Source organism: Fulmarus glacialis, unplaced genomic scaffold (assembly GCF_000690835.1).
Source record: "Fulmarus glacialis isolate BGI_N327 unplaced genomic scaffold, ASM69083v1 scaffold3763, whole genome shotgun sequence".
Lineage (NCBI taxonomy): Eukaryota > Metazoa > Chordata > Aves > Procellariiformes > Procellariidae > Fulmarus > Fulmarus glacialis.
Window position 1 is genome coordinate 1,366 of NW_009203429.1, and position 25,153 is coordinate 26,518.

Below are 25,153 nucleotides of genomic sequence, written 5' to 3' on the forward strand. Positions count from 1 at the left end.
TGTTAACAAAATGCAGCAATTCATTATGATGGGTGGTTTTCCTGCACCTGATGACGAGGAACAAGTCTCAGACCTCCAACTCATTTAGTACTTGTTTAGTTTAAAAATGATAATGACTTTTGATCTGGTCTGATTTCAAGTGACCACCTAAGGGCAAGAGATGCTGCGACATTAACATTTTTTAATGTATCTTACATTTCTAAAAATGCGAAAAACATAAAAACAATCCACACAAATTTTTTTTTTTCTTTTTAATTTTAAGCACTTTTCCATGAGGTGAGGAAGGGTTGGTAAAGGCCCAGAAAATTTATTCTTCAGAAAATGATAAGGAGTACTTAATCCTTCTTACAATTCAATCTTTATATTGCAAGAAGCTCTTAAAAACATTCTTGTGGCCAGTCTCTAATTTCCTTCACTTGCTTGTGGAGCTCCCTGAACAAGAAGTTTCACAGGAGAAAAACCTGGCAAGATTGTTCTAAGAGAAAGGGATACGAAATACTATTTACCTACTGATCACTGAAACTATACTCAGCATTTCATTCAAACTTCAGAGCTCACCTGGAAAACAAGTCTTCCATGCACACTAGGTTATTGTTAGCCAAGTATCTCACAAGACTGTGCTCTGATTTAAATAAACTCCAAAGAAATCTCATGATTCAGCTATGCTTATACCAGTCCACTTGAATGTCACAATGATTTTTTAGCATCTCTTTAACTACTGCAAGTAATGCTTAAAATATTACTATAGTGCATACTTCTGCAGCACTATCTAGCAGATAATTATTTCTAAGAGCTTCCAAATATCTGAAAATCATTTACCACTAATAGTACTGCATGTGAGAGAACAGGAAACTACGGCACCTTGTGCAGACAGCTTCTTAGAAAATTTGCCTTAAACAATTCCTCTTTTGTCCAGTGAAGTTCTCTTATGCTCTGTTTATGCAATATGAAGAAATTCTATGGGCTTTTCAAAAATAAGTAACTCTCAAATGCTGTTATCTCAAGTGCAAGATAAAAGTTACAGTTTTAAAGGAATTTTTTTGCTACAATAAATCAATCGTTATGCTAACTTTTTCATATCAGCAACAAGAAAAATAGAATATAAAACCCAAAACTTGCTAGCATCACTTAGTATCAACTACTGTTGTCCTATTAAAAGGTGATTCTGTACATATTTTGGGTTTAAGCCCACACTTTACCATTTGCAAAATAAAAATATTTATACAATTAAATGCATGCATTTAAAAACAACACCGAGTTTCAGATCCATTCAAATATTTTGACTATTCTCCTCAAAAGCTTATTTTCTGCTAAAATTCTGCACTTGAAATTTTTGAGGTATTGAAGTACATGCTGTGAGTATCTTGTCATCACCACTATCCACTTTATTCGCATCAATATTGCAAGTCTTTTATAAATGTGCCCCATGCTTGATTTTGCAGATCATTAATGAGTTCTTCTTAAGCAACAGGAGGGTATGCATTCATTGCATACACCTGTGATGTATATGTATTTTGGAAATTATCTCTCTTCTTATTCAAAAAGGACCTTAAGCTGCCTCAGGAGGACTGTATACATATAAAACATGTTAGATTCCTTCTTACTAGATTTGTGTCAGAAAAGCCTATCTTCATTTGTTTGTGTTTCATGTCTCTATGTCTAAAATATATAAAGGTCACCTGTTTCTCTTCTTCCGATGCTCTCTGTTGGAATTTTCTGATTCACTGCCGCTGCTGGTGTTACAGCGAGACCGTGATCTGGAGAGGAGAAAAGCAACATCTCAAGGTGGATTTATCTACTAACATCTGAAGTACTTAAGTTCTAAACAAGGAATAAACAACACTGCAAAGACATTACTAGAAAAATTAGAATTAAAAGACTCTAGAGGGCTTGTCTACACCTGAAAGTCATATTATCTTTTTCTTATTAATTGATTGGGAATAACTGCTTTGAAGGTAGTGCATTCAGAGTGCAGTGTCAGGTGAGTGCTATTTTCCTTTTGAATCATTGCACTGCATTTTTGTTTGTTTTATTTTATCTTATCTCTCAGCATTCTTTGTGTATACGCCACAGTGAAATGTTTCTTTGAGGTGTGAAATGTTTTGGTTTTAAACTGTACGCATTCTGGCTCTTTTCTTCTTGCATATTATGGGACACCCAACACCACACTAATTCTGGTTTTGCAGGCAAAACAAAATGTTCACCAGGTCTGCCTTCTTCTATTCACCTCAACTTCCATCTGGCTTCTAGTAAGTTCCTATCATTTTTCAAGTGTCAGGCAGTATGGAAGAAACACCACTAACACTGTGATTCTGCTGATCTTTATAAATACAGAAAGGCTGAAGTGCACACACTGGCAGGTGTGTGTGTATCAGCACAGCTTTGGGATGACCCAATGCACAGCTACAAAGGTGGTGCATCATGTGAGGAAAAAGGAAATAAAGCAGTTACTTCTGTATCATCTCTGACTGTGAAGCTTCAAATGGTAAGGTGACATTTATGGCTCTGATTATTTATTACTGAAAAAGACTGGTGGAACAGACTGATGCTGAACTTCAAGAAGAAAATGGGCATATGCCTACCTACAGGCAAACTCCTCTCAGTAGAGAGAAGTGCTTGGCCGCTGCTATCTGAGACCCTTAAATCCTTGATTGCCACCAATCAACATTTTGGAGCAGACAGACCAGCTGTCAGGGCTCTGGTCCTAGAAACCAGGACTCTGTTAGTGCTGGGCTAGGTCCTAAAAGATGGCACTCTCATCAAAACCTGGTCTGGACCATTCTTCAGTGTGGTGATACTTCTGAATGCCTTCAAAGAAAGACACGTTTCTCTGCAGCACTGACGGCCCAATTGATTAATGGAGAAAGTTGACCAATATTACCATGAGCCATCCTAGAAGGATTTAGGATATCGGGAGTTAGAATCGGTGATGATTTTGCTGCAATGGAAAACAGAAATTTTCTTCTGAGGTCTCTGGGCATGAAATAGGAGATATAAGGGGATGACTCCTGATGCTGCTGGCAGAGACGCATACTTTCTTTTGCCTCCTGGCTTTTCTTCTGCTCTTTGACGAGCCACTTTTGTAAGAGAACAGATTCGTTAAACTACACCTTAAACAGGCTGAGTGAAGGCAGTTCACTAGGTGTAGGTAACAGGTAAGGGGAAGCCTTTCATGACAAGGTTGGAGGCTATTGATGAGCACCTGCTCACTGCATGTTCTGACAGTTTAGGGAAAAGAGGCCAAACAAGATGAGAGCAGATGAGAGAGACTTCCTAGGGAACAGAATACCTGCAGCATGGACCTCCCTGAGTGTCCTATCTGGTCAGGGACACATCACTCTACCCTCTGTCTCTGAAACTAGGACACTGTTGTAGATGTCTTTCTGACACAGCTGAGAGTCTCATGAATTTGCCCATAACACCAGTGAATTATAGTTGGTTTTATCAAATTGCTGTGTCATTAAATGCCTCAGAGTCTATGGAGTCTGGTCTCCCCCCTCTCCCAAACTAGGAAATCATTAACTCAAATAGCTCCCATTCAAACAGAAATGTTTTAGAAAATAGGACAAGCAAAGCCTAGGAAAATCAGTTCAATCCAGCTTGTCTGTAGGGAATAGGTTTGGAAAAGTGGAACTTCCCCAGAGGAGAAGCTGAAATCTCTTCCCATCCCCAAATTTCATGGCTTATAATTTAAAGCCATTTAAAGGCTCAGGATAGCCAGCTTCCCAGGTAAAAATACACATTTCTGGGTGAAGGTGAAAGCCGGGTAAGAAAGATGTATGTTACTACAAAAAAATGTAACCCCAAAGGAAGAAGGAAGATTAAAAGATGGTGTCCAAAAGATACTGGCTCAAGCACATTCAGAAAGTTCAGAGCAATAAATGCCCCAGAACTGCAGCAGACTTTACATGCCCAAAAGTATACCTTTTTTCCCCTAAATCTTATCAGATATTTAATAAATATTCCACTAATCTTGAATCTCAACATTACTAGGTCATCCAAGCAACACTGTTCTTTCACACTTCCAGGTCATCGGAGCGACTCTGCACCTTAAGTATTTCCTTAGTCTGACTTAAGCAATTTATCCCATAAGGTACCAAGGCAGCAAAAATCACACCATGGCAGGAGAAATGCAAGATCATCCTATTTGCTCAAATTCAAGATAAGCCTTTCTCTAGCTTTTCAGGAATGGAAACCTGATCCACCTTTTGGATACTAGACATCAAATTACCTTGTGTTCCCTGTCAGGAAAGCACTTGCGGGGAGACAGCAGGGCTGCTGAGCTGTCAGCTGAGTGGCAGCTGCTCATGCTGGCTGTCAGAATATTATCTTTCACTGAATATTAAACATCAGCTTTTACTGAACTGAACAAAATACCAAAAATGGAAACAAAAGTGGTTTCCTAAGTCAGGTGCAAGAACACATGCGATCATCCTGACCTCTGACAACTACAAAGCACCTTTCATCCTTTCCTCATGTCTTCATGGTCATGCAATATATTTGATATTTTGCAGGTGGTATATCTATATGGTCTGACACAAGGAGCAAGAAAGAAGGCATAGTCAGTTTGGCAAGAGAGACAGAACAAATACAGCCCAGGAGAGGGTTTGGAGGGTACGGCGAGTTGCAGGATTTGATATTTCAGAGAAACAGTGGACAGAGAAGGCTCATATTCTGTGCAGTCCTTTTCTGATTAAAATGAGAGAAATGTAGCAAAATTGTGAGGAAGTGGAGTAGGTCTATTCCAATACACAATAACAAACCTGTACATTTGTAATGTAATACAGCAGGCACAGCCTTCGGGCACTGTCCCTGCTTCTGAGCACTGACATTTTCCACCTGAGATGCCTAACTAAATCCTCTGAGTTTTATGTGCTGGACATCCACCATGGGACTACACTGGGAGCTTGTAATGGCAACATCCTTCAGAAAAATAATTTGCTATCTTGTAATAGGTGCAAAGTACATGAGCACTTTCCCTGACTTCCTGTGATTGTCCCTGAGATTCTTCTATCTCTGCCAGAGCTCCTTTCCTGCGCTGCAGCAGTGAACCAGATGCTGGGAGTGCCTCCTCTCCTTTGCAAGCTTCAAGAGACTCTGACATCGAAATGCACAGCACTCTCTCCTTTTGCCAGGGCAGGAGCACAGGAGTGAGGAGAAGCACAGCACAGAGTCATGGCAGGCAGATGTGGCACTAGAGAACTCCAGATGCAAAAATCTGTCAAAAGCTGAAGTTGTTGAAGGGCACACCCAAACTCACACCAGCACGTTATTTGGAAATGTGACAACTAGTCAAGACTGCACAGAAAAAAAAAGAAGCTTAAGAAAAAATTGAGCAAAAAATGTGCAAGACAGTGAGAAGACCATAAGAAGTTGCATATGCCTCTGCACCTACCTTTTGCAGAACAATTCACCTCAAATGACAGTACCCTTGCTTTCAAAATAGGTTAATTAAAAGTGGACTGGGAGGCTGGAGAACTCAAAACAAAATCTGCAGATGCAAAATCCAAAAGCTAAAACTTCTGGAACTGACTTTCAAGTTGCAGACAAGCCTTCCACAAACTGCTTCTAGCATGGTGTAGTAACAATGTGCAAGGCAGCTTGTAGGAATCTGTGCTGTGATACAGAGCGTTTTAGCAAAAGTAAGATAGGAAAGAAAAAATTAAATGGGCAGAACACAACAAGCCTTTTAAACATTTAAGATGGGGGAGAAGGAAAGAAAGGAGGGGATGCAGGGAACTAAAATATGATCAGTACCTTCGCAGTCATTTCATGGCTGCTTTAGATTATATATTTACCTTCTCCTTTGCTTTAAATCTGAGTCTTCACCACTGTTTTGATTTCTCCTGTGACATTAAGGAAGTTTTAATGAAGTATCATTGGGTCACTTAACACAAATACACAAAAACTCCCATCTTTAAAAAAAAAATTTACAGAGGTTTTTTTTCAATATGATTTAAGGCAGAGAAAAAAGGGCACGTGCTTGTTTTAAACTTTTCAGGACACCTCTACAATAAGTTGCAAAGGCGTGATCCCATTCAAGCTCTCATTGCAAACCCCTGACTTGCAAAGTTAAGGATGGTATGCTAGCCTTTAGAGTTTCCTACTCTTTCCAGCATAGCAAAGCCTGATGTTTTCCTCTTAATTCCAGTAAAGAGTGCAAAAACAACACGGCTATTGTTATTAAACAGTTGAAAAAGGAAAGTGCATGAATAAAACCAAGATTCAGGAAGACATAATTAGATTAGAATCTACCTACTATTGTCAGTCTTCACAGTCTCATATATGAGATAAGACTTTTAAAAACATTTTGTTGGTGTGGTGGCCCAAGAGAAAACTTGCTATTGGCATGGCCACCTGTCCACCGAGTAAATCAGCCAAATGCAAATCCCAGATGATAAACACTTTGCATCTCAAAAAATTCCCAACTGCATAGAGCACAAACACTCTTCTTTTCTTGATACAGGACAGTTTTGCACTGCACACCTCCATTGCTTTGTTTTTACAGAGTCCAACAAGTCCTTCTGACAACTAAGCTAGCAACAAATCAAAAACCCATTCAGGAAACACATTGCTATTAACACTTACAAGGGCTCTATCCAACAGGGTAAATCAACATACCCTATTGACACAGAGAGAGCTACATTGATTTACTCTAACTCAGGCACAAGGTCACTAAGCATATACCATGGGCGAGTTTCTTCACTCCTGTTCCAGACCAGCTAATAGCAGGTAAAAGGTCTAGAGCAGCTCATAAACCTGACAAACATAAAAGCTCCACATCTAACTACATTTCCTCATAGATACAGCTGCATCTTCAGAGATTCCTTTGCAAACCCTGGCTTTGAAAGCCTAACAGGTAACCACTTCAGAGGTGTCAGGAGATGTAACTCCAAAGTGCTGGCTCGTAAGGCAGTCCTAGAAGACTGCAATGAATATGGCACAGTAGCTATGCTTGTCCATACTTCACAGCAGATCACAGCACCAGGGTACCTTAGCGATGAAAGCAGCTTCTCAGCAGGACAAATCATCCCAGGTAACATGTAGTGTCTCAAAACTGTATCACTTCAGAACTGCCCCTGTGATTTGCATTTTGGACATACTCCAGGACACACTGCACAGAATCTCCATCCATTTAATTTTACTTCTCTAAGTTACTCAATTCAGCACGTACACACTAAAAATACATTAAGTATCTCATAGTTGTATTTTTGCTGGCATCCTCTCTAATGTAAAGTAATTCACACGTGGGACTGTTGAAGACAGCTTTATGGCCCATTCATTTAATCTCTGTTGCTCTTAAAGCAAAGCAACGTACTGAAACAAAATACTGTTCTGTATTAGAAGCTCACTGTCAAGCAAGCAACATCCACCAATCTTTTCCTTCACAAGGGAAAAACAGCTGCAGCAACTGAAAGGATCTTGCACGTGCCAATAATAAAATTTCTCATATTTTTAATATCATTTTCCTAGTACCCAGAACAGCACACAAGCAAAAAGTCTGACCAAAGCTTCCTTTCCAAAAGCAGATCTGGTATACTTGCTCAGGTTTTTTTTGGACTAACAGCTGGCCCCTAGAGTACGCCTTTTCCCAGGACCCAGCTGTGTCTCCAAGAGCCTCTACTGAACACAGAGCATGCAGGACCTCAAGCTTGCTACTGTGAGAAGCTAACAGTAATTAACCCTGGGGCTCTTACCTCCTCCGGACTGGCTGCCCAGACTCATTCTCACTGCCACCTGATGGGTTCCGTCGCCGAGAGTAAGGAAACTTCGGTGATTTATTGCGGTCGCTGGGAGAATTATACAGCCCACTAGGGTTAAAAAGGAAGAGCATACAGTCAGCTTTAAAACTTCCAGGAGGGTTAGGCCAGCTAACTGAGATTCAGCCTACAAAAATGAGAAGGCTCACACACACACTTATGTACATATTCAGCTATATGTATGTGTGTGTGCGTGCTACGTAAATACAGACGGTACTGCTTTCCAGCAATAAATATTTTACACTGAACCTTGAAAATGTAGGAGAGATACCTCTTAGCATTACCAAGCCAACAACTCTAAGCTTACAAAATGTAGAACCAAGAACATATTCTTTTAGCATAATAAAATTTTTGTGCTTTAGTGTGAGTTACCCAACCCAGAGCTAGGCATTCAAATGCACCTCTATTCTTTGTTTTCCATGGATATAAGTATGAAAACAGTGTTCCTGTCACGACATGTGTCTTCAGACAGAGCTAATGCTTGGGACGGTGAAACAATTTTAGCTCCAGCTCTTTGCTGTTCATCCATACAACCCTCTACCAATGGTCTGGAGGTGTTTCAAACTTCAGGTTATGTACTTAAGCCTGGGTGGGACCCAATGGGTTGGGTTGTTACCGAATTAGACGTAGACTATCAAATGCCTGTATATGTTTTCCTATGATACCTTCCTACAGAAGTGTAAGGAGCTCTTCCAACAGTGTAACAGAACCTCTGATGGAGTACATAGCACTCTAAGGTGGTCTATTGATGTTCCACGACTTTTTGGAAGCAGGATGCTAAACTAAAACCAGACATCTTTATCTAACATTACTTAGCCCTTTTCACAACAACTATGGTTGTGAATGGTAAATATGATATTCTCACCAGTTAAGATATTTCTTTCTGCTTTCCTAAAACCCTCTGACCTTCAAATTGGATACATTCTTCTTCCCCTGCTTCTGCAGACTGCTGATTACAGCACTGCTCTGCATGGTTGAAAAGTTGCGACAGTTCATCTCAATGAGAATTATTATTAGAGGCTATGAAAGCCTCTGTGCAGCATACAGACTGCTTATGTGTCTAAAATTGCATAGTTCTTTAGAACAGAGGGACTTGCAAAAACTCAATCCTACCCTTTTTGGCTCCTGGGAGATCAAACTTCCTGCTATTCTGAGAGCAATTTTAACACTGGAGCCATAATGTGATGGGCTGACACCACTTCTTTAAAACTCACAAATAAACGTCTGTTGCAGCAAGAGAGTATTTGCACACTGCCTTATTCTTACTCTGAAAACTCTTGATGTTTGCAGAAGGAGCACACAGGGTAAATCATCACGGTGGCCCAAAAGTCACGCCATGTATAGATCTGAATCATCACACAAAAGCAGGACCATACCGGATTACACTTAATGCGCTTTCTAGTTCAATGGCCTGTTTCCAACAGTGGCCATAAGCAACCACCTACAGGAAGCAAGAAGTTGAATACGACAGCTCCCCAGTGCTCTCTTAGTCCCCCACTATTCCCAGTCCAGGGGACTTACTGAGCCAGCTGCTGTACCTGTCTTCAGAAGCCCTTGGGGATTTCTCTTCCGTGACTCACCCAGCTTCCCCCACGAATCCACTAACTTCCAGCATCCCTTCTAAAGGAGGACCACAGGTCTACTCACGGTGACTCACTACTTGCTGCCTTTCTCAAATGCTTTTAAACCACCTCTAAAATCTTCATCCGAAGATCCCAAGTTCTTATGCTGGAAAAAAACAATCCTGATCTCTTTCTCCTTTCTCTGTACTACTCAATGATCTTCTAGACCACATCCCCTGAAATTATCTTTCCCAGACTGAAGAAAGAGTCCTGCCTGGCCTGTGCTCCTTGTACAGATCTCCTGCACAGCCTTACACACCTTGGATTACCCTTGCTGCCCATCTCAAAGCCTTTACTTTTCGTGAGATAAGAACATCAGAACTGCACTCAGAATTCATGGAGCAAATATGTGATCCACAAATTTATGTAATGGCATAATGCTGTTCTCTTCCTTTCCTAATAATTGCTAATTGTTGATGTTTTCATTAAGTTATCCGTCATAACTCCACAGCACCTCATTTTACTCAGACATCTAGGTTTATTTTTTTGCCCCCATGTGTCTCTCTTCACACTTACTGACTCAACATCATCTACCATCTAGTGACACGTCATTCATACTTCAGGGGTCTTTCTGCCACTCCTCACAGATAACTTTCACTCTCACTACCCTAAACAATTCTGTCCCATCACCAAATTTTCAAACACCTTTTCCAGGTGTTTGACAAATATATTCAATAGCAGAGGTCTATGAACAGATCTCTGTGGAAAGCCACTAATGACTCTCATCCACTGACCACTTCCTCCTACACATACTTTCCTAATTTTTAACTGATTATTCACCTGTGACAGGACCTATCTTCTTACATGCAATACAGATATATTGTGACCCTGTTAATACATTTACATATTATATTAACATCCTTCAACCTATTGCCATGGCATGATATTTACCATTGCACAATACCTAGGACATCATGCCTCGCCTTACCTCTGTGGGCCATTTTCCTCCCACGGTGCGCTTGTTTTACTTCTTTGGGTTTCTGGACTGTTTTCATTTTTCATCTTTTTAAAGCTAAATAAAAGTACAGATACATTTTTTTTAAAAAAACCCATAGTGTACAGATCACATGTTCTCTCCCCCTGACCTCTTAAAAATTAATCATAAAGCCATACAGTCATTACAGAGACCCACCCTGGCATATAGCTATTCACCTGCTATGTTGAAGAATCTCCCCTAGAAAGAGAAATTGGAAGGAAAAAAAAACAAGACTTGAAAATCTACAAGCTCATAATTATGGCTGCACTGACTCTGAAAAAAGGTCAATTTTATCTTTTATCTCAGAATAAATGAGAACAGATGCTTAGGCAAAAAGTCTAATAGGGCAAATATACAATATGCTCTGACAGTCTTCCGCAATATGCAGTTAACAGATTATTGAACCAGAGGCTTCATCTGCTTTTTATTCTACATAGCTCTTGATGGAACTTTCTTCCATGGATTTACTTAAAAACTGCTTGAACATTTTTGAATTTTTGGCATAAATAGTGCCTGGTAGCAGTATGCTCCAGTATTCTACTATGGCACAAACAACTATTTCATTTTGTTTCAAAACTTCCACCTGGTTCAAAACTTCCATCCTGTGTTCCTCGCTCGTTCTGTGCTTATAGAAAGAAAATAAGCCCTATGAATGATGGTTCCCTAATCACTCCACCCCATAATTTTTTTCAATACATTTTTAACAAATGTCTCATCTCTTTTCCAAGTGAAAGAATTACAATTTAACCTCTCCCAGTATAGGAGTCACCACATACCTCTGATTACCCTTATCATAGTTCTCTATCATTTTTCCGGGTCTACAGTACCTTCTTTAAGATGGGAGCCACAAAGGCAGGGATGATAACTATTCAAAACATGACAGACCACAGGTTCATAGAGTAGTATATTCTTCTCATTCCTTCCCCAGTAACTCCTTAAGTTTTCTTTTTGCTAGACACTGAGCATAGACCTGACAACGTGAAAGAGCTATCTTCACTGACTGCTGCAAGGTGAAGAACCAGGACAGACAAGATAGTCACCTGGCTTAAGAGATATATCAGTGTTTGTAACCAGTCTCCCACTCTACCTATGGGAGATGGGGGGGAAAACAGCAGGATGCTCCAATTCTTTCTATTCCATTCTCACAGTGTCAGGTTTTACAACTTCCAACCCATTAATGCTCCTAGATAGCCTGCTCACTGCCACTCCAAGTGCTGCAAGGTGGCTTCCAGCTGGAGCATGCTTTTGCACCCATCTTCTTGCCAATGGGTAGTCATGCTTTTCCTGCATCATCATCTCTAGAGCTCGCTTTCTGCATAAACAAGCAGTTCACCTGATACAGAACTAGACAGCCACACTGATTTCCACTAAGCTCTTCAAGAAGTACTACTGACAGCAACCCACTACAAGCATTAATACCACGTATCTTTCCAAAGTGCAATTTAAGCTGCAAAAAAAAAAGCTTTAACAGAGAGGAGGACATATGCCGGAGTTCTTTGCCCAGAGCAGGAGGTGATAGACTCAGCTTTATGAAAGAATCGTAGCTACTTAGCTCACTAATCCACTTTTAACCTCAGCCTTTGGTTACTACAGGTCACTGAGTTAATCATTTAATTTTCACACAGTGAACAAAATGCAAAGCTACAGTAAGGCAGCAGGAAAAGAAATTAAATTACACTTTATCAGGTAAATCATTTTCTTAAAACTGCACCCATTAATTATTGACTCATATGTCTATACAATCTATTCCCAGACTTGAAAATACGTCCTTACTACAGACTAAGCAAGTAACTCGGGTAAATATGTTGCAGTCCTGTATTACAAAAAATAATTGGTTTTGCACAGCATAAACTGCTGAACAATACTTAGATTGAAGTTGGGCTTAAAGAAATTTAAATAGTGTTCTCAAATCTTAAAAAAGAGAGAGAGAGAGAAATGATCTTGGGAGGTGAATTCACTGCGTTAGATTCCTAAGTCATTATTCATTCAGAGCAGACACACACTTTACAGCTAGAGAGCTACAGCATGGCAGCTCTTCAGATACTGGTATTATCTCCGAGAACGCAGTTGCGAAGGGGACTGAGTTCATTCAAAGTATTTGAAAAGGTTAGGATCTGAATTTCATGTGAGATTACTGTTGTTGGGGATTTTTATGGTTTACCTTGAATTTATACTACCTATGCAGAAGTGACCAACTATGTATCTCAACAGTGAATGAGATGTTAAACTACAAAAACTCAGCTTGTAAGAGCTGCTGAAAGATGCTTTGCAAGCATGACTGACAATTAATGCGAGAATTACATAGGATGGAGTAAACTACCAAACTGTAAATGCTTCACAAAGTATGTGTGCTGCCTGTCACGCATACCAAGCCTGGCAGACCTGAAAGGTGTTTTACATGTGCAGACAGAGACACAGAGAAAAACAAATCAATTTCTAAATAGAAAGCATGCAAGAAAAACAACTTCCAACACTTTTTTGCTGGAAGTGACTAACACTATTTAAAACCGTGACTCAGTGAGAGTCTGCCTGTGAATTGCTTTTAAACTGTCAAAGGTAAGAAACTGAACTCAGAAACGTTGAAGCTGCCATGTTGAGAGCCCCTTATTTTGGTTCTTGCTCTACAACCTACCTATCTATTTCTTTTTAACAGTTCATTGCTAAAAATTTCTACACAGCGTTTGGAGCACAAGCTGTAGTGAAGGGCTCCTATCCCTTCCTAATACGATCATCTCTGCAGTGTAGAATAAGGGTACCTCTTGCTTTGTGCCTTTCCCTCTCCTAACAAATCACAGAACGACAGAATGGTTGAGTTTGGCAAGGTCCTCCGGAGGTCATCTCGTCCAACCCCCTGCTCAAGCAGGGCCACCTAGAGCCAGGTGCCCAGGACCATTCGCAGATGGCTCTTGAGTATCTCTAACGATGGAGACTCCACCTGCTCCCTGGGCAACCTGTGCCAGTGCTCGGTCACCCTCACAGTGAAAAAGTGTTTCCTGATGTTCAGAGGGAACCTCCTGTGCTTCAGTCTGTGCCCGTGGCCTCTGGTCCTGTCACTGGGCACCACTGAAGAGAGCCTGGCTCCGTCCTCTTTGCACCCTCCCTGCAGGTATTTATATACCTTTGTACTGTTTTCTGCTCAATGGCCTAACTTCAGCCTGACTAAGTGGCAAAATTATAAACTTTCTTTTAACCCATGATTAGTATGATTTTCTAAGGGCTAGAATATTTGATTCAATTTCCCTCAAACTGAGGAAGCAATTAAACGCAGCTCTTCTTTTTTGGGGCAACTGTTACAAATATTAGGCAATAGGAAACACTGTTGTCCTGGTTTTGGCTGGGACAGAGTTAGTTTTCTTCCTAGTAGCTGGTATAGTGATGTGTTTTGGATTTGGGATAGGAATAATGTTGATAACACACTGATGTTTTAGTTGTTGCTAAGTAGTGCTTACAGTAGTCAAGGACTTTTCAGCTTCCCATGCTCTGCCAGGTGCATGAAGCTGGGAGGAGGAGGAGGCCCAGACAGCTGACCCAAAGTGGCCATATGACATCATACTCAGTATATAAACAGGGGCGGGGGGAGTGAGTGAGTGGCTGTGTGGTGTTTGGCCGCCTGCCGGGTTAAACCACAACAACTATCCACCAGGTATTTGTAGTAAATTTTTCAGACCCTTCTTCAGAGATCAGTCCAGATACCTAGTATTTGAAGCCCACAGCTTCAATGGAAATATAAGGCCAGAGGTGCTCAGCTCAAAAAAACCTGTCAGGGTTACTGGGCATGCAGACACAGACATTCAGGCAACTAAGCAAAAAAGTTAGGTGCCGAGTTTTTGACTCACTACTTTGTCAGATCACTCTTTTTAGATTCCGGCACCTAAATTCCACCTAAAATTAAGGGTGGGGATATAAACTCCTTTCTGAATCTGAGCCTCTTCTCTCAAATATGCCTAATAACCAGAGATGTGCACTTCAGCACTGATAATTAAACACAGGAGATCATGCAATTTAGAGAAGCCCTGGCAATTCACTGCTCCTACGGATCAGGCACAAACACTCACGATTTTTGTTCTGGATTTACCAGTGTAACAGGTAATGGACTGCAAGATTAACAGCACTGCTGGAAGAGAGGCCATGCCCAGCTCTTCCCTGCCCACACATCCCAAGCAGAGCTTGCCCTGTGCAGAGGCAGAAGAGCCATGCCCTGAGGGCCCTGCCAGCCAGCCATCAGCTCCCAGGGGAGGGACACATAGGACTTCACAAGACTATCCTGACCCATGCCACTTGGGTCATTATCTGTTTTTTTCATATTTAAAACTGAGACTGTTTGCCTTCCCATTAACTTGTCCTGATTCGTGGGTTTCCAAACTCTGTGTCATCTGGAACCCCTGTTCCAGGTTCCTCAGAAGATCAGAGTTTGCATAAATTAATTACTGGGCAATACTCTCTGACCTTTGTCAACAGAAGATCAGACAGTCCTAAACTTAAGGGCAGGATAAACTGTTACTAATGATTTCTAAATGTGTTCCTCTATCCAATGCAATACACCATCGCTTAGAAGCTGGAAGGGAACTGCTGGTCTACGTACCTTTTCACAGGGGAAGGTGCAATAATTTTGGTAGTTCCTTCATTTTCCCCATTTGTTGTAATCTGGCTTATGTTCTTAGATCCTGAAAAAAAAACCACAAACAGAACAGTCCTGTAGCACATATGCTTGCACACCTATTCAGCATAATCACCTACTGAACACCGTGCAGCATGAGAGATAAAACGATACACAAGACATCTGGTGCATGCTCCACTGGCTAAGAGTATATAAGGATCAACTTTTGTGTCTTATCCTTATTTCCAGTTATACCATGTCACAAGAAAGCTTAACATGGGGGACATTCATTACTCTTCCACTTGAGACAGAGGAGTTTGAAGCTGTTGTTCTCACAGGGATACTATGCCATTGCCACCAGAAGGGAATTCCCTGCTCAGTCACCAATGAGAAGAAAGGTGTGAGGAGAATACAGGGTATGAAAAAGCTTAGGAATCTCCAATGTACTAACTATGGCCTCTAAAACAATCATTAGATTCAATGGTAAAGCAAGCTGAATATGTTTGTTCTAAGAAACCATTTCAAATTGATTTAGCAACATAGTGCAACACAACACTAATATATCCTAAGTTATGACCAGGAAAATAATAAATGTAAATCAATGGATTAGAAATAATGTATGTAATAATGTAAATAGAGAGAGACAATAAAGAGTAATACTCTGTCAGAGACAGCTAAGGATCAGTTTCAATGACTCAGAAACTTTTGGCCAACATTTGAAAGTTATCTGCCTAGTTTCCAATTTTGTGCCCAATATTCTTTCCATTTTGATCCTACACTTTTCACACTGTTGGCACTTAAGTCCCCACCTGAGCCATGAAAAGGAACCTGAAGAAGCAGGAGGAATGTGCATTTCCCCTCTTTCTGAGCCCACATATAATAGGTTTCAAAGAAACAGATTTGTGTATTCATGATCTAGGAGCACTGAGGGCCAAGGGAATCTGGGTATTTCATACGGGGTTAACGTCAAAGTGGCATGATAAGACTATGCTCTACAGATGTATACAGCTCAGTACCATGAACAAAAAAAGAACTGTTCTGTTCAGCTTGGAATGTAGTAATATATTAATCATCAAGACGGGTTTGTTCCTACTGGTGCTCTAATTTTCGTTTCCACGCTGTGCTACTAATATTAACTTGTAATTTTTCTTCAGTTCACACATTCTCTTTCTATCTAACTGGCAATTTCAGTCATTTCTTACAAAACCGTTACCACCTCCAGAAACAGGTGTTAAGTAAAACGACAAAGCAACATCACTGATGATGTACATCAGCTTTGGACAGGATTCTGAGCATGTTCATTGAAGATTGACTGAAGCCTGTAAGACTGCTAACAAGAAAAGACTGTGTCTTCTGGGCACAAGTAACAGCATCATAGTGTTCTTAATATAGTGGTACAAACTGAAAGCCTTTTTGTTTAGCTAAAACTAAAATGTAGTGTCTTAAATTAAGCTGTGGCAAGATTTTGCATTATAAGCTTTCTCCACAATCTGACAGAAAGAATTTCTCCACAGTCTCCCTCAACTTTCCATACCACCCCCTTGACATACAAAGTCTCTGGACTCTCCTCTACTTCAACACAAATACTTGAGCTATCCTAAGGCATCTTGTCTGGCCACCAGTTGCCTCTCCTACAGGTTACATCTGCTAGTCTTCTGCAGATGCCTCATATGCTGCAGGGGGTCTCAAGTGGCATTAGTCACCTTCGCTTAAGCAACTCGGCCAAGCCCTTTACGTGTTTGACTTTACCGTTTTTAATGATGTAGTTCACTCCTTTCCCTACTTAGCTTTTCAGACTAATGCCTGGCAGGGGAGGGGAGCAGCCTGAGTCCTGTCTTGTACTGTATTTGCTCCTTCAAGGCAGTTTTTGTTGTTTATGCAAGCATAAGCACTAGGAAGAATTTGGAATATTCTGAAGAAGGCAAGGCAGAATGGGCACAGATTCACAGACAGAAAGGAAAGTAAAGTTTGGCATTCTGAATGAATCCTCTACTCTATACAATAAGAGACAACCAACTCTTCAGACACTACACATCTGCCCATACAGACATTTTCTGTTTTCAAGAATGAAGCAATAGCTACACTGCCACTATGACCTACTTGGTAAAAAGACAGAATTACTGAACGAAAAACTTTCTTGAATTAATGTGGATGTGAAAATGATCAGAAAAAGAATCCCCAATCTTCATTAAGGCCATAAAAGACTGCTACAAAAATTCTTCCTCTGACCTCTAAAAAGAGAAGGATGCCTACAGTCAAAAATCACAAATAAATAAAGACGACAGCACGTAAGACAGGAAGCAGAAATTTCCCACCTTTAAGGAAGGTACTGGTAATGAAATGAAAATGGAGTAGGTCAAAGTGTTAAACTACAAGGATATCTCAGGGTTTCTTACCATATTTTTTCCATGCAAATACATTTAGCTTGCCTTTCCTAGGCCATCAAATACATAAGATAAAATAACCCACTATAGTAATTTGGCCCACAGAAGTATTGAGATCAGCAAATATATGACTTTTTCAAACAAAGGAAATAATTTCAGTACATATTACTGTGTAAGTGAAGTAGCTTCAATTAAGCCCCTCAGAGTGCTCATAACTTGATGGAGCAATAAGAACTCATGCTTCAAAACATGTCATAGCTATGAAACAACTGCCAGAAAAAGAGCCAAGGGTCAAGTGCTGTAAAAGTAATAGCCACCTCCAGAACTGATCTTTTTACTATGTTTGGCAATAGCCTTACCATTCTGCTGACACCCAGTTGTCTCCGGGTGTCAGGCGATGGGGGGTTATGCCATGCAGAGTCAGTCCACCCGAGTGCAGAAAGTCTGCGATGCCTTTGCAACTCCTTGAGCGTCCTGCACAAAGGCTGGTGCTGCAGAGCCTACATGGGGCATTTCAGCTTTTGGAGCAGCCAGTACTAGTAAATCCTTACAAAAGCAGCAGCTCCTTCTCACTGTTGAGTTCCCTGCTTACCACTCTATTATTTTAACAAGTACTTAGTTGAGGGAAACCAAAGAAAAGATGACATACCAGTGACTATCATACAGAGGCAGAATCCACCCAGAAATACAAAATAGGTTTTTACTGAGACCTCATATTAGCTGTATTTGACTCCACCGCTGCCCACAACAAGGACCTTTGCTGTGCTTTTTAAAAAAAAAGCTCTTGCTGTGCATTCTTTTGTATAAATAACTGCTTAGTTAGGAGCTTTCTATCCACCCTTACAGAAGCTGTAATAATTGCCTTTAAGTATGTTCCACCTCACCTATCTTTTACTAACTGCAGTACTGTTCTACCAACATACACCTCCGTATGTTGTATATTAGGGATACAGTATCCCTAATAGAAAACAATAGACTTCAGAAAAACTGTCCAAACACTAACCCCATTGCCATAACTTATCTATACCACTGTTTCTTGCATGCCAAGATAACAGGCCTCTCAAAAATACCTTAGATAGCCAGGAATCTTGAACATCTCACTTGTAGCAGGTTTTCCTGCTTGTTTACCTTTTGTCAGATAAGTTACTGTCAGCATTCATTGCACTGAACTTTTCCAATAAGGTGAATGCACACACTTTTATTCCCTGTTACAGCCATCTTGATGCTGATTTGTGCATTCAATTTAAATAGACTATTACACTTTTAAAAACACAACTGTCCAAAACCTCAGGAGCCTGGCAAGCTAATTAGGTTGTCATACCTGTTTCTTATCAAGTAAAGCCATTTCACTGATGTTATCTGGAAGTAGTGTTTGTACTTAAATCTATTAATGAGAGCAGAAGATAGTGTGATCAAAACGAAAACATACAGTAAGACCTCATGCTTTGCACTGTGGGTTACTAAGAGCCTATAAAAATGAATGAACTTCTATACGTCTACACTAGCGTAGCCTACTCTGTGATAACGTTTATCTTCCAAACTAGTTTCCAAACCTGTAGCCTCAAGGGTTTGTGCATCTCACACCACATGCATGAAATGCAGAAGCAGTCACATTTGTCCTTTTACAAAACCTAGGATTTAAAATAAACTTTAAAGTGTAAAGCTCAAAGTAAATAAATAAGTAAATAGATAAAATTACCCCAAGATTCATTTTCTAAAATTTGATTTTCAAACCCAATCTCACAACTTTCTGGGAAAAAATTCATGACTTTGAATGCGCCAGACCAACAGTTCTAGCTACCAAGACTGAGGCTGGCAAAGCTGGGTAATGATAGGAGTCTGTGGCAATATGTAAGTTACTCAGGGCACGGACTGTGACTGCCTGTGATTGCTTAGGGACTATTATAACGCAGACAGTACTGTAATTTTAATACCCACTCCTGATTCTCCACCTGGCTTTTAAATCAGAATGGCAGCACTTACTTTACACTAGCTTATACAACTACTGAGTGTGCAAGCAGGGACAAATCAAGTACTCAGCTACCAAACAACAAAAACCCTAAGCAATGTGTCTTCCACCGCTCAATAAACTCAGACCCACGGCAACAAGTCTGGTCACATCAATGTTTGTCCAGAGAGGGCGTTCCCAAGGAGTTTTTCGCATGCAGCGTTCAGCCAAAAGAATAATGAACGCTTTCACCCTACGCGCTGTTGCGAAAGCTGAGCATTATCAGTCTTGCCCTAAGAGGGTAAGACAGAATAGTGAGAGATCCTGTTCCATGTTCGAGTTTATGATTTGCAACCAGAACAAAATGCAACTGTGACTCTCTCTCAGCTGAAATGAAATGGGGAGAACAAGCAAATGAAACAAGCCACGCATATCTCATATATAAGACTTTACAGAACAAAACAAAAAAACTCTTCTCCAACTGAACACCAACTTGAACGTCAACCTAAACACACACACAAAAAAACCCGCACTAATTTAAAAACATTGATTGCAAAGCCATTGAAGTTTCCTGGTCTGATTTTTCCACTAACCCTAAGCCAACTGAGATATTAAACGTATTAAGCAAGTGACAAAAGGGAGGTTACTGCACTCTAAACCTGGATTCTAGGAAAATAATCTGCCAAGCTAAAGCTAAACTGTCTACACTATCTATCATATCAGGGGAATCAGTCAATGGCAGTGGCTTTTATACAAGAAAGCTAGTTTCTCTTTGTTCACAGTATCATATCCTTCAATCCCTCTCTTAAAGCACAAATATTTTTACTGAAAACATAGAAGTAATAAGTATTTTCTATCATTGTCTTGGCACCTACTCCAACTCTTAACCCAGAGTTCACCAACTGGCTGCAGTCCTAATGACTTTAGCGTACTTTAATGGACCAATGAGACAAAGAAACATTATTAGTTGCCCAGCACTGCAAAAGATAGCTAACCTCTACCTTCAGGTGACAGAAAAAAATATAAAAAACACATACTATGTAACTGCGAGTAACACCAGAACATGTATACAAAAAGAAGGAACAAGGGAAAACATTTTAATGAGATGTCAGAGGTTAGAGGCTTTAGCACTTCACACACAATGGAGGCAATGCAGTCTGCACATGCTACAGCCGTGCATTTGTAGCTACGGGTTCACCTAATTGCCCCCAAACCCACTGCTGTGGCTGGTCCCATTACTGGCACCAATAGATACAAAAAAAACCCCCAAAACCAGAATGGCTAATGGAACTGGCTGCAGAAAGGAAGCTTTTCATGCACTTAACTTTGCAATCTTAAGAAAAGGAAAAAAAGTAAAGAAGCAGGTGAGGAAAGATCCTGAACTTGGAGAAGGAAGATACTGCATAAGGACTATTTATGAGTTTTTACTGGCTTTTGGGTTTTGGGAGAATAAATGGAACTCTGCTTTTCATTCCAAAAAGCTAAATTATAAGCCATGTCCATCTGGATCCTAATTTAAGTGGCATTTGGCAGAAAACACCTTAAGAAATATGTAATACATGCAAACTAAAATCACCCTGTTTAAAATGTTGAACAAGGCATACTTAATCTTATTACACCATACTAGAAACGCAAAATTAAAAAGCACTAGCCATCAATGACAACCATCAGCATAATCTCTTTATGCAAAAGGAATAGTTATTTTAAGAAAAGATGTCATATTATTCTCTCAAACATTTCAGTAAGGGAAAGTTTAAGTAACTCATAAGACTGTTTACACCACCAGGCTCATTTCCAAGACAAAAATTATTCTGTAAAAGTAAAATCTACATTGGATTAGTATTTTTAAACAAGTGATGCTTAAAATACATCACAGACTTGATTTATTGTGTGAAATGGACTTTGCTATATCCAAGAACCAGTGTAGGTGAAAAGGGGTGGATTTATCCTAGTGACATGCAACAGACTGTCACATGGTGCCTGACACATGGAGGAGAAGTAGCGTTAGTCTGCCTTCAGCATCTAAAAGCCCATTTAAATGCAGAAAGAGTACTAGATGTTTATCATTGTGAATACCCAAATACAAAATCAGAAAAATAAAGAATAAAAAATATGCTCATTTATAGAGAAAGATGGAATTTGAATAACATAGCTCTCTTCCTTTAATCCATATTTTAGGTGGGAAACGAAACAAATTCATTTAATTTGAAAATCATTTGAGGTAATACACCTACCCCAGTGGAAAAAGACTGCACACTTGGAACACATGGGTAATCAATTAGGTTGAATTAAAAGCAAAACAACCCAGATGGGGGATACAGATTACACAAATACATATGAGTAAGATGGTGAAAAAGCAGCCTTTTTATTTTAAAGCAAAACAAAGTATTTAAATCCACCAAAACAACAAACATGCGTTGCGCAGAGAATTCTGCATCATGTTACATCAGCAGAACAGGCCATGGGATGGTTTCAGTTTTCCTCACAATTCCAGTCAAAGAGACTGAAAACAATCAACAAGCACACCCTTGCAGCAATATAGACTGACTTTCACTGCCTGCGCTAAGGCTAACATTATTTCCGACTAAGGGCTGAGTTTCAGCTGACAAGTTTACCTCTGAATAGCCACACAACTTTCTGCACAACAGAACTGGGGACTAATGAGCTGGGAAATGCTGTTCATCTTGAACTACCACCCGAAGCTGGGAAAGCCCAGCTGAACAAAAGTCTTAAGCCACTACTAGGTTCAAGAGTGAACAGCTTCTTGCCCTCTTAGGCACCCACTGACAACTGCAGACACAACAAAACGATATTATAATCAGAAAGCAAAGCAATCCTTCTCTTCTTAAACTTAACTAAATAAAATAAAATTTAAAAAAAAAATCTGTTGTAAACTGCTTGTATTTTCAAAGGGCAATACTTTTAATTACACTACACTTCAAGACCCACTGCAGCTAAAAGGCAGAACACATCAGCTTTGTTTCCGAGTCAAAAGACAGCATCCAGAATAAACATGGGAGGTTTCCAGACGTATATACCTGCTCTCTTTTTAAAAATGGGGACTCTCAAAAGTTTGTAATACTGTACCAACCCACGATAAACAGAGATCTTGCTTACATTTTGAAGCCCAGACAAGCTTTTTCTCGAACTGCTCATACACATACATATATATATACTTAACTCCATGCACGAGTTCGACTGCAATCTGTGTGACTGCTGTCATAGATGAAACTAAGCATATGCACGTAATCACATGTAGAACTGGAGCTTGACATTAGAAAAGCTTCTTGCCTCTATTACTAAACATCAGAAAACATCCATTATTCTGGGCATGACTCCTGTAATCCGTGCTTAATCTTGTATGTTTCCTCTAACACCTGTGAAAACTTCCAGCTTCCCCTGACATCTTCAGCATGCAGAACAGATTTCCAGCTCACAGTGAAGCGTGTTAAATTGCAGATGGCATGGCACTACCTTCTGTTCCACTTAATATCAAAATAAAGGGATACTGCCCTTGAACTGGGAGGAGGATGTGCAAGAGAGACACCTTGGGTCAAGCAGCTGGAATTATGGGATAGCAACCAAGACACACAAGTATAAAACTCTTTAGCGAGAGACAGGACTCCCGAAAAAACACATGTTGTCACTGCCTGTTTTCAAATTTCCCTTTCATACTTTACATTAGACCTACAAACATGGGGTTTTATCATGTTTGATCCACACCACCTCTTTTACTTTTATCCACAAAAGGTGGAGTTTTTAGATCCAGCTAAGGTTAGGTATAAATAGTGACCAAAGGCAAAAGAGAGAATCCATTCTGAGAGATCCTTGAGGACACTGCAACAGTTCTGAGTCGCCTCTTGAAAACGAAATGAAGCAAAGTCCAAAGAAGACATCTCTCCACAGACCAGCAGAGGACTTACCGGTCTGTTGTGTTCTTTTGGGGTAAGTCTTGCTGCGGCTTCTTTCAATGCACTGGTCAGGCCGCGGGAGCTGCACAGAAGGGTCTCTGGCCATTTGCAAAGATGTCCTGCCACTTGAAAACACAACAAAATCATGGGAAAACACTTGGAAAAATGATCAAAGAAACAGAGGATCTTTAGGTTGAAAAAAATGCATGGTGTTTGGGCAGCATGTTTTGTTAGCTATTCACTTTTCATCCCAGCTCTGGTTCTCCTGCAGAGTAGCGCTACCCTGACTTTTGTTTTGAATCAGTCGTTGGCAGAATCATGAACAGATTGTGCCAATCTCTTCTATATTGGGTATTTTCAGGAGGAGGTAAGCAACTAAAACAAAATGCTGGTTTATTAGGAAGAGGCTAAGATAGTCTGACCTTTTGTAACCTCAAATATTCTAACATAAGACTTTCTTAAATAATTTGATTACTTCTTTCTGTAAGTTTTTATCTCAGGAAAACACATATTTAACATTGTTCAGTTCCAGTCAGTAAGGGCCTGCTTCTCTGCCATGTGGAATGGCAGCCTAAAGGGCATGGAAAACCCCATGCAAAGCAAACTGTAAAAAAGTACTCTCACTAGCACAGGCCCAAATGATAATAAATTGAGTAGAAGTCCTGATTCCCATTTACAGTAAGGCTCTTCTTCATTGCACAATTTAAATAAGTTATTAAGTTTAAATAAATTCTTTTATGCTCATTTAAATGTTCCTCTCCATGTAACTAAGCTGAATAAAGTGTTCATAACAAAAAAGGAAAACAGGCCTCATATTCCTCCCCAAAACTCCATGTTTGCTTCTGGAAACTTACTACACAAGAGAAGTTAACTCCCAGTTGCTTAAACACCTGCAGTTCGATGACTTAGAAGTAAACAGGTACCATACTAACAAGTGCCAAGCAACTATACAGGCATTACATATGTAGATTTTCTGAGTTATGCGAATAGACTCCACTAGGATGATTGTATTTTCACCAATAGCTCCACAGGGGTAGTCAGCACTGCAGAATTTTTATCTCCTCAAAATTTGTAAAAGAATTAAATGACCAAAAAAAAAAAAAAAATCTAAAATTACATCACAGTAATGCTGTTTTTTGATATTCAGTTTAATGGGTTTTTTGCTCCCAAGTTACCCAGAAAACAATTCTACTCAACTTTTAAGTTCGTCAACCATGCCAGTCTTGCAAATTCCAGGAGCAGTTTTAACAAAACATCTGGGTATAAGACCTTCCACGCACACTAACACCTCCACATATTAACCAAAGCATCTGATCTTAACACAAGGAAATTGCTTTCCTGAAAACTGTCTGCCACCTAATGAGAAGTACCTAGAAGATTTAAAAAAAAAACAAAGAAAAAAAAGCCAAAAGATAATATTATGGTCCCCTTGCATCCTTTACATACACAGTCAAGCAGTGGGATTATGGTTTCTGTTTTGAGCTAATGATGTATACAGATACACAACACTGTCACTGCTTTTGGTGCTACAACAGGGACCAAAGGCAAAGAGGGAAGACAATCAAAGCTGATGGATAAGGAAAGAGAAGATTCTTGAAACACATGAAAATGCTGCTCTGAATTCCAAGATGAGAGTTAACATGTCAAACACCAATTGATGACCACTATTTATCATTAACACTGTATAATCAATATGGTGCAACTAGATGTCACAACCCCCATTTACTAGAACATCCACTCAGGTCAGGGACACTCCTCAAGAATCACTGCAGCAAAACAGGGAACACTTCATACTAGAAGGGAAATATATACTTTAATCTAGCATTCTAGGCAAAACTAATATTACAAACATAGCTGTCAGCAATGACTATCTTCCCAACATGGCAATCCATATCACAGATCACCTTTGAAATTTCTTAAAAAAGGAAACAAACTTAAATGCATCACCAGCAGGA

General features: G+C 39.9%; 1 protein-coding gene across 1 annotated transcript in view; it reads right to left on the reverse strand.

Moving 5' to 3' along the window:
• Positions 1-1,679: 1,679 nt before the first annotated feature.
• Positions 1,680-25,153, reverse strand: part of EPB41L4A (erythrocyte membrane protein band 4.1 like 4A) — a gene marked incomplete at its 3' end in the record, with an annotated part of 67,150 nt that continues 43,676 nt past the window's right edge. Inside the window, 6 exon segments of the mRNA XM_009574619.1 lie at positions 1,680-1,757; positions 5,799-5,846; positions 7,698-7,811; positions 10,311-10,394; positions 14,941-15,022; positions 23,211-23,323. Of these exon segments, the coding sequence (XP_009572914.1) occupies positions 1,680-1,757; positions 5,799-5,846; positions 7,698-7,811; positions 10,311-10,394; positions 14,941-15,022; positions 23,211-23,323 (519 nt within the window).